Here is a 10,581-nt window from a genome sequence, read left to right on the forward strand (position 1 = left end):
GTTCCACAGCCTGTAACATGGCAGTTAGGAGCTTATTGACTGGTACTTTATCATTCTCCACTTTATCACTTTTCAATGCTTAGTACATCTGTCCCCATGGTGATTAATGTAAATTATCCTTGGTTTTCTGTACAATATACAGTATAGGTCCCTTTCTGCTGTGGCATAATGTTACACTTGATACTCAGATATATGTAATCTCAGTGTAGTGTTATTTGGCCATCCATTTATTAGCAATTGCAACAATTTCAAAGAAACTTTGTTTACGACATGTACTGTATATCAGAGGGTGCTCCATCAGTTCTAGAGTGATATACCAATGATCCCAAAAAACAAAAAAAAAAAAACATATGCTTTAGTAAAATCCCTTCCATTAATGAAACAAAATGGCTTCTGGCTTACTGAAACCTACCATCACATAAACTGTTTGTGGTCTAAAAGACATTTATATAATGAAATGGGTAGCAATGCATCAATTGCTGTATAAAAGGAAAGAAATATATGTTACTCAGGAAAAAATCTCACTCTTTGAGAACAGGAGCAAACAATTATTAGACATATACTGTAGAAATGTTTCTTGTGCTATGATAAGCCAAATGTAAGATCAGAAATAAGTGTACCACTTTACAAAATGATAATGGACTAATATGAACAAATTGTCAATAATTAAAATGTTTATTTTTTTATTTTTTATCTTTTCCTGGATATTCCATTAACCTTTTGTTGTGTAAATATTTCTTTTACACTCTATGCCAGTAACAAAACCTCATTGCAGATAAGGATTCATTAAAACATATATGACAAGTTCATTAAGAGGCATGTGATAATGTACTTATGGTAAGCAGTAAAGTTGCTCAGTTCCGTGTTGAACACAGTGGGGACTAATTATAACAATATTTATAGTTGTCAAAAATACCCAAGTACTTTCTATGGAATGCAATTTACAAATGCAGATTAATTCTTGCTCAGAAACAAATCTGAAATATATAAATAATATGATACAAGTATAAGCCAACTTTCCCCATTGGCTTTGATAGACAAGTGATGAAACAAAACATGTAAGGCAAGAGGATAAGAATGAAATAAGCATGCAGTTAAATTGGTTTCTTAACGTAAAGCAAGGTATAGCAACTGCATAGTGCATTGAAATCCCACAAATACAAATGGGATAAATGTAAACATTTACCACCATATATGCAAAGCAAGGAAAAAAACATGAAAAAATTTCCTGAATATATACTTAAGCTCGAATGTACTAATATCATTTCTAGTTTAAGGTATCAATGATTAGCATACATAAAGGACATACAGTAGTGATTTATGCAAATCTGTAGCAGTTACAATTGCAACAACAGCAATACATAAATCGTAAGCAGCAAAGTATTGAACTATCGAAACACCATTCTCCTTTACGTTTATTATTAGGTAGGGCTTGTTGGTAAAAGAAAGGTCATCTCTGATTTGTTCATTGTGATGGTTAGCCAAACATCTGAAAACATACTGTTCAATGAGTCTTGGGACATGTAATACAATTTAAATCAATGGTAGTACCTCTTTAGATAGTGTATTGGGAAATATCTGCTTTGACATATCAATCTACATGTCAGCATTTGTGCAATAAGATGCCAGAATTCAGGACTAATATTGTCATTCTCATGACCGGTGCTAGTCATATTAGTTCATAATATAAGGCTTGTGCATTCATTATTTGTCAGTAGAAAATGTGATCTCTTCATAGCTGGGATAAACTAGACAGTGTTTCCTTTGTCTGCTACGACAACAGAGCCAGAGCAATCCCAAAATGTTACACATTAGCTCTGCAACAGCAAAAAAAAAAAAACAACCAGAAAGGACCACCCCCCACCCTGCACACACACACAGCAAAGCCACAAACACAGCTTTAAATCTGTGCAGCTTCCTACATAAGAAAATAAAACAAAATTTAAGCCAAAAAGTATCTCCTTTTTTAATATAAAATTTCCATTCTCAAAGAATAAATGTATTTTCACTGAATAAATAGAATTCCGCACCAACCAGGGGTGGAACATGTCCCTTTATCAAAGTAAAGACTTTCTTACTTTCTCTCTTTTTATGATCTTTTTTTAAATTATTTTTCTTGTTTTTGTGTTTGTTTGTTTGTTTGTTTTTTTAACAAAATATATAAACATAACATTTGCATTATACTTTGATATGGATTATAAGCACTCTGTTTAAAATGTTTACAGCACCAGTAACACTAGGGATTGCACGCAAAAGTGTTATTGTAAAAGAAATACAATGATGTGATGCATGCATGGAGTTAATGGATTTCTATCTTTATATAGAGCATTTTGATTTTATTTTCAAAATACTTGCATGCTGCCTATTTATTGTACTGTTGAATGCATAACCACTATACAGTGAATACTGGATTTTTTTTTTCTTCTTTTTTATAACATAACAAACGGATGTGATACTAAGCAAACAAATCCAGCTGTTGGACTGATAATAGGTATAATTGGCTCATTCTGAGTCAATTAAATGAGCATTATTAATGAAGGAGGAGGTGTTCTAAATAAAATATAGTACAGCACAGATCATCAGCTCTTCAGCTGTCAATAAAATAAATATCCCATGATGCTTAGCGGGGGAGTCAAGGGAAGATGTACTGTAGTTCAAAGCAATTTAGAGTTCTAAAGATTGGCATCCCTAAATTCCAGTGTTTTAACAGTTGCACCGCACTGCCTTATATAACAATATGTTACATACTGTAGACATTTCTCTATTGTTTATCAAATAAAATCAATCGTCAGAGCTAGAGGATTTTCATATGGCATGTGCAAGTAAGGGACGAAACCATACTAGTTTAAACCCTCCGCTGTGATATATTGGACACAAAAGGTGATGCTATTTTGAAAACTATCATGACCAGGGACTGTGATCAAAGCAGGAAGAAATTCAAAACCAAACAATTATAAATGCTATGTAGTATACATATAGATAGGTACAATGCAAATCAATGCAAATCTCTATAAATCTCTGTAAATATCTATATGTATACATGCAACAAAACCAATCATTACAACAATTTATGGCAGTGTATAGTAAAACATTAGAGCAGATGACCTGATACGAAAGCATGACAAACTATTATTTTCCACATTCTCATTTTCCCATATTTATGTAAGGCATTAGTGACATCTGACAGTTTTACATTCAATGTACAGTAATGATTTGATTCGGGATTTAAATTAGACAGGAAATGAAGCTAAGAAAAACAGATTCAGGAATGGCTGCAGTACACAAGTAATACAGAGCTCTATAACCAAGAACCAGGTGCCTGTGCCTAATATGCAATATTTAGACTAAAGCTCCCCCTGCTGTTCACTTACATAAATGCATCCTTATTTAAACCACCAGCAACAATGAGCTTGGACAACAAACTAGTTTAAAATTACATTTTCTTTGGGGGTTTTTAAGGGTTTTTATATATTTTACAATATAATTTTAAAGATTACTTTGTTTTAGGAAATATAATGTGCAATATAAATGTCTACCATGAAGAACACAACCCAATTAGATGTTTTGTACAGGTACAGTATACGTTGCAATTTATTCATCTAGAATAGGTCGGAATAGCACTGTGGTGATCCCTAGATATTTTACTTAAGGGAATATCGTGGGGCTCTCATTTTTCAAAGTAGACATATAAATTAAATGGCTCTACCTCGGTAAGTAATAATTTTCTTCCAATTCTTGTAGAATTGAATCCAGTAATTACTGTACATTATTTATTCGTTTGCTACTGAAATACTGTAATGTGCTAGTGAATCCTAGAATTTTAAAACAATATCAAAGAATGTTTCTTCACCCCATGTGTCTTACCTCTATAAATTCTGCTAATTGCAATGAAATAGCGATCAATGTTAGTCAGCATGGTAACTTATTTTAAGCAGATGGACATAAATTATTCTGGGCATAGCTAAATTTGACCATCAAGCCTTTTTTTTTTAAATCTGTATATATCTGTATATGTATGTATTGTTTCAAATTATTTTATTAGGAAAGCTATACCAGACGCATAATCACTATACACTGATTAAACATTACCTTTACAATTAATATTCACTGAAATTACAGAATAAATATATGCACATTTGCAAAATCTTTGTGTATGGGGTAGGCTGAGGAGTAAGAGGGGGGAGATGACATTAAAAGTGCTTCCTACAAAGCTGTTAGTTATACATACCCAGTAGCATTACTAAATAACTTGCAGTGAGGTGCAGAAAAATATCCTGGCATCGTCATGAATTCACAAAGATGTTGATACCTAGCTGTCTTGTGTACATTACTTCTCTGCATTGCAAAATTACATAAATCAAATATACATAAAACCATGATGCTTTGCAGTGAATCCAGGTTTTGGATGTTGAATTGAAGGTTTAAAATAAAGAATGAGCATTGGTGTTTTGGGTGAGAACATTCGAGCATTAACCCCCCTGCAGTTTTTTTTAGGCATGCAGCAAACTGCATCAATATACAGGAACTGTGCCATAGGCATTTTTATGTATAAGGAAGCCACAATGCCATCCTATCCCCCTCCCCCCCAAAACCCTCAAGTGAAAAGGTTTAAGTTACTGCCAAAAAGGACACGTGGAATTATTTATCAGGATCAGTACAAATATCCTCATACCTTACATGGCACAGTCAAGTTTCTTAGATTCCTATATAAAAAATAATGATTGATAACATTGCTGGCAAAAGTTTGCGAAGGCACTTCAATTAATTAGGATTAGAGTATGGCCCTTCCTCCAAAACAATTTGGGGAGCACAACGGTATCATCTTGAATCATGCGTTTTTTTGGGCGCTATGAAATTATGCTATATTAGAATCTATAAGTGTTTTTTTCCAGGACTTCGAGGTAATCCGGCTTGGTTTGGAGTTTGGCCCTTAACTCGAGGTATTCACTTTGGGTTTGGTCTGAAAACCCCTTTCCAGCTGAGAAAAGTAGGGTTTCTTTTAATCTGGCATCCTGCTGTAAATCAGGGTATTGCATGCCAGGTGGGTGAACGTGTAGTTCCTTTAATTTGGGCACTGTGCCGTAAATGCAGTCCACAAACCCAACTGTGGGAGCTGACCGTTCTCGGTCTATTATACCAGGAAAGATTACTCCATTTTCATGAAAACTTGGTACTTCCCCACTCTGGTTGATAGCAACTATAGTATTAAGCTGGGAGTTTGACACTGCCATGGTCCATTCTTTTTCTTTTTCAATTAAAGTCCTATAATTAGTGTTATTTTCCTTTGTTTCTGAAAATTCCTCCCCCATCTCTTCCTCTCTAGGTTTGTAGATGGGATTGTTGCACATCTGGGTTACTGGATGTGGGATATAGTCATACACATGGCCAGGAGCCTTCTCTGGGGAGTTGTTCGGTCTGTCCTCAAAGATTCTACACTGCATCTGAATGCCAGTCAAATCCACCTCTTGTCTCTTTCTGAAAGGCAGTTTCTTGCGCCTTCTCAGCACAAAAGCAAAAAGGCCTGCGGCCACAAAAACAGCTGAGAAGAACAATATTAGGAGGCTGAGGATGAGGACAGACAGTGGAACGGCACCCCCTGGCGTGGTAAACTCAAAGACTGAATTGACTGTGGGTACCATGTGTCCTGGCAGAGCAGATGAAGCAGTAGCATGCAACAGCTCTGGACACAAAATTTCCATTTCTATTGACTTTAGATCCTTGAGTGTCAGATTTTCAGGGCTTGTGCACAACACCTCCCCAACCACAATGACCGAGCTTATGGTGTCTATCCACTGTTTTAGAGGGACAATGTCACAAGAACAATCCCATGGGTTCTGCTTGAGATCAATCTGCACAATGGCATTAAGGTGCTCAAGAACTCCTGCAACAGGAAGGTAAAGAAAATGGTTGTTTCTCAGATTGAGCCTTGCCAGAGAGGTGCCAGCAAAGGCATCAGTTGGGAGAGTTCGTAGCAGATTGTCATTGAGAAATAGCAACTTCAGATTTGGCATTAGACTGAAAGCAGCAGGCTGGATTTCCCTTATCATGTTATACTCAAAATATAAATAATTTAAACTCTGTAAACCTCTGAACATGCCAGGTGTCAGCCTTTCAATGTCATTCCCATTCAAATACAAGCTCTTTAAATTTGGGAGGTTGATGAAGGCTCCTTCCTGTACATAAGATATTCGGTTGTTTCCAAGGTGCAATAAATCCAAAGAAGAGAAATTCCAAAAATCAGACCTGTAAATTTTCTGTATTAAGTTCCCACTCAAGTAAAGTTTCTTAGCATTGAGAGGTCTAGGCAGGAGTTCTGATATATTGTGAAATCCTTTCTCTTTACAGTTTACTGTCAATCCCAAATCATTGATATGCAGACTGCATGAACATCCAGTGGGGCAGATAATTGGGATGGGTGGTCTTGTCTGATAGCCAGCTATTGGTGGTTGGTTTGGGCCTGGATAAAGACCTCTGGGTGTTGGTGGAGGCTTTGGAGCTCTAGGTTGCTTGGTGGTAGTTGGTTGCTTATTTGAAGTCTTGTACTCCACAGAAGAAGCCGTGACATGAAAAGAGGACAACATAGAGGATGGCTTAGTAGGCCATGAATTTTCTCTGCTTGAAGTCAACTGGGGTATTCCCAGACTTGCTTCAACCTCACTTTCAGACAGCAAGGGGCAAAGCTTACCTCGTTTTATATCCCTTAGATCCTTGCCATGAAAGTGAAAGGGGCTTTCACATGTAATATCCCCAACCAGAACAGTATAAGGTATACGTTCTAGCCAGCTCTTCAGCTGCACAATCTCGCAAGTACAGTTCCATGGATTCTCTGCTAGCTGAATCTCCATAATGCTTCTCCCTATATGATCCAACATACCTCTGTAAGACAGGATCTTTAATCGGTTTCCACGCAAGTCCAAGTGTGTTAAAGACACTGACTTGAATAAATTTGTTGGAAGCAAGGGGATATGGTTATCATTGAGAATTAACACTCTCAGTTTATTTAAATTTCTAAAGGCCCCACTCTCGATCCTCTTAATTACGTTATAGTCTGCTTGCAGATATTCCAAGCTTTCCAGCCCCATGAAAGTGTCATTTCTAAAAATGTCAAGTTTGTTTTCATGCAAGTAAAGCCTCTTCAGAACTTTCATTCCATTAAAGGCTCCTGCCTGGATGTCCTGTAATGCATTATTCCCGAGATTAATAGACACAGCATTGTTCAAGTGAAGAAAACTGTTAGTGTACAATTTTCTCATCGAATTTCTCTGAAGATACAGTTTAAAGGGTCGAGACCAGGATTCTGAAATCTGGCTAATATTTGTAAATCCTTTATTGTCACAATAAATGTGGAAAAGACTTTCCTTCACTTCACAGTAACAAGGATCAAAGCAAGGCTCGTCTATTTCCTCTGAATCCTCAATCAAGGGAATTGGCGTTGTCCATGCTAGAGCAATTGTGCTTAAAAGAATTATCCACAACATACGTCCATTTAGACGAGTTTCTGCTGGAGATGGTTCCATTTTTGATTAATAAAAAAAGCTGGAAGACAAAGAAATAAAATATAGATTTTATATTACTGAGGCATAACAAACATTTTATACAGGCTGGGTGCAAAGTAACACTGGCAATTCTGAGTCACTGTTTTTGCCTAATCATTAGCAATAAAAAATAGTTTTCATGATGTTCTTATTAATGTGTAAATCAGCAAATCTGCCAACCCATTTAGCTATATTAGGTATTTTTGGAGAGGTTATACTGATGAGCATATAAGTATTGAGTCACAGACAGCAATGGTTAGAACAACAGAAAGCATCATGCCCTAATATGTCTAACTATATATATATATATATATATATATAGAGAGAGAGAGAGATACTGTATATACATAGTTGTCACTGATGGGTCACACGAGAAAGAGTCAAAATCATATATTTCATCCCAAACAGTTAATCTTGGAAAAGGACAAAATCTTATTGATATTCCCAGTAAAATGTCAGTGTGGACATTGCCTGTGATTGATTAGCAGATTCCAGGGACAGCATGCAATTAATACGGTGGCTATTGTATACCTTAAATACCCATAAATAGATAAAAGAATGTCGAGATAATTAATCTGCCCACACCACATGCCCATATGATCTTCCTATCTGAGGGGAGGCTGACAGTAAAATGCAGCTTAGTCTGGGATGATCCTCGATTTAAATGTTCTGTCTGCTTAGTTCTGGCACTGGGGCTTCAACACCGCAGACCATCCGGTGTACGTATCTCAGAGGGGTTCACTGACACAAATACCTATACATTCAAGAGTACACAAATGAGAAAACTACATGATACCAAACCAGATAAAAACATCTCAATTCCCTTTTTTTCCTTTTATTGCCCCTGTGTGTGATAATACAGACACACTCCCTCACACACATATAAACATAATGACATTGCTGCATATAACTACTGTAAAATCTCTGGATATTAGAAAGGCGTCTACACCTTACTGCATTTCCTGTGAGCTTATGGCATAGAGATTGCAATGATTATACGAAAACTTAGAATATAAAGATCTACTATAGCTCATACAATGCACACAAATACAGTTTCCTGGCAGATTAGATGTAAGCAGGATAGGTTTCTGGATAAGGAGATGCATGCTAGTAAATAGATTGCTTAAAATAAAGATAGGAGGTTATATTGCAGCAGCACAGCAGCATCAGCAGCAGTCTTCTCATTTGCAAAAATATATCTGTAACTTATATCTAATCTAATGTCACTGACAAATCTGTTCTCCTAAAAGTGCATAGATATTGAATGAAATGATTTACTTACCAGTTTACAGGTGAATATTTAGCACATCGGGGGAAAAAAGGCTGAGTTTAAGGATTGCTGGCTCTCCCTCTCTGTCTTTCTCTTCCTATCTGCTCCTACTGAGTCTGAGGCAAAAAGAGAAAAAAAAATGAGCTAGAGACGTGCTGGGAATGTGCAATGTGCAGTGTGCTGTGAGCTGCTCTGTGTTTTCAATGGGTTGCTTCAGCATGCAGATCTGCCTCTCAGTATGCTCAATAGAGCCAGCGAGGAATCTGCAGCCTCTCTGTCCAACATTGCTTGCTGAGGTCTTTCTCACTCTCCCCCCTCTCTATCTTCTCCTCACCCCTCTATCCTCCTCCTCCTCCCCCAGTCGTAGGCAACAGATCATTGGAAATTTGACACAAATCCAACAATCTTCACACCACTGCTTCAATTGTCTGCCTCCTATTTATTCTCTTTCAACCTATTCTATGGCTTTACCCATTTGTTGCCTTCTCTTCTTCTCCCCCAATTGCCCCCTCCCTTGCTGACAGCAGATAATTGGGACAGTCGATCATAGTCAAGCATCTCTCTCCCCCTCTGTCTCCCTGTCTTCACCTGTCTCTGCACGATACCTTGACTTTCTCCTTGTCCCTTCTATTGTGAGTACAAACCTTCACATCACATCTAACATTCTAATTTCCCATATTACTTACAACTCATAGTTTATCCTTTAACCGTATTGTTTTGTTTTTTCTCCATCTCAACCTATCTTTCTGTTTGTGTCTCCATCTATCATTTTTTTATCCCCTAGCAGCATGGAAACAAGCTGGAAGAAGGAAAGCAGATGAAAGCAGAGGGGGAGCCTTTGGGTTTATGACGTGAGCATGCATTGGGAAACCCAGGCATTTTTTGTGGGTGTGTGGGGTATCCCGAGCAATCATTGATGTTTCATAATGCAGATATACAGGGGTTTTTCATACTGAAATAGAGTCATGTGTCATGATGCTTTGCAAACCTAACAGAATTGCTACTTATACTGTTAGTTCAAACTACAGAAAACTTCAGTGCTAATATTCCCTTCTCCCCCGCAATGACAAATAATACACTCATTCTGGATAGCTAGTTTTCTGCTACCAGCTGCCTTCTGTTATAATGGTACAATTAAGTATCTAAATATTTCTGGCTTCAATGGCAGTGGAAGATACAGTATACTGTATGAGAATCCATAACTATTGCTTCTGCCTCTAGCACTTATTGATAACTTAATATGCAGTCAGATTTTGTATGCAGCAATGTATTCCTTGTTTGTGATTTAAAGGAAGATTGCTTTTGTGAATAGACTTTAAACCATCCGCGAAAAACAATGGTACTTTTCTTTGCAAACCTGGCATCGATTGTGCTATGACTGTAGCAGGAATGTGACTGAACCAAGGGAGGAGAGATGCTGTCAGCTGCACCCAAAGCAGAAGCAGGTAATTCTATGGGGGGAAGAGGTACTATAGAATGTTTTTACCTGTGTAATTACATAATACCTATACATGATACATTGTAGGATGCTTGAGTGTTGATGTCCAATTGTAGTTCTAAAAAGTAATATGTTTATTGTTAATTGATTGGCTACATTGCAATCACTGGAATTAATGATGGATTGTGTAATGTGATAAACTTTTATGGCAGTCTTGAATACCACTTAATTATTTTTGAAATGTATAATACACATGGATTTATATCGAATTATAGTATTATAAGCCAGCACTAAATTTTAAGGAAACATTTGGTATGCTTTTATCATAATGTGACAGT

General features: G+C 36.9%; 1 protein-coding gene across 1 annotated transcript; it reads right to left on the reverse strand.

Annotated features, from left to right (window-relative positions):
- Nucleotides 1–653: 653 nt before the first annotated feature.
- SLITRK3 (SLIT and NTRK like family member 3) lies at nucleotides 654–9,540 on the reverse strand. Its single transcript, XM_063916184.1, has 2 exons — nucleotides 8,818–9,540; nucleotides 654–7,536 (listed from the first exon to the last, which is right to left on the reverse strand). The coding sequence occupies exon 2, from the start codon at nucleotides 7,515–7,517 to the stop codon at nucleotides 4,866–4,868; it is 2,652 nt and encodes an 883-aa protein (XP_063772254.1). The 5' UTR covers nucleotides 7,518–7,536; nucleotides 8,818–9,540; the 3' UTR covers nucleotides 654–4,865.
- Nucleotides 9,541–10,581: the final 1,041 nt, after the last annotated feature.

The sequence above is a fragment of the Pseudophryne corroboree genome, chromosome 4 (genome assembly GCF_028390025.1).
Source record: "Pseudophryne corroboree isolate aPseCor3 chromosome 4, aPseCor3.hap2, whole genome shotgun sequence".
In the NCBI taxonomy this organism is placed as follows: Eukaryota; Metazoa; Chordata; class Amphibia; order Anura; family Myobatrachidae; genus Pseudophryne; species Pseudophryne corroboree.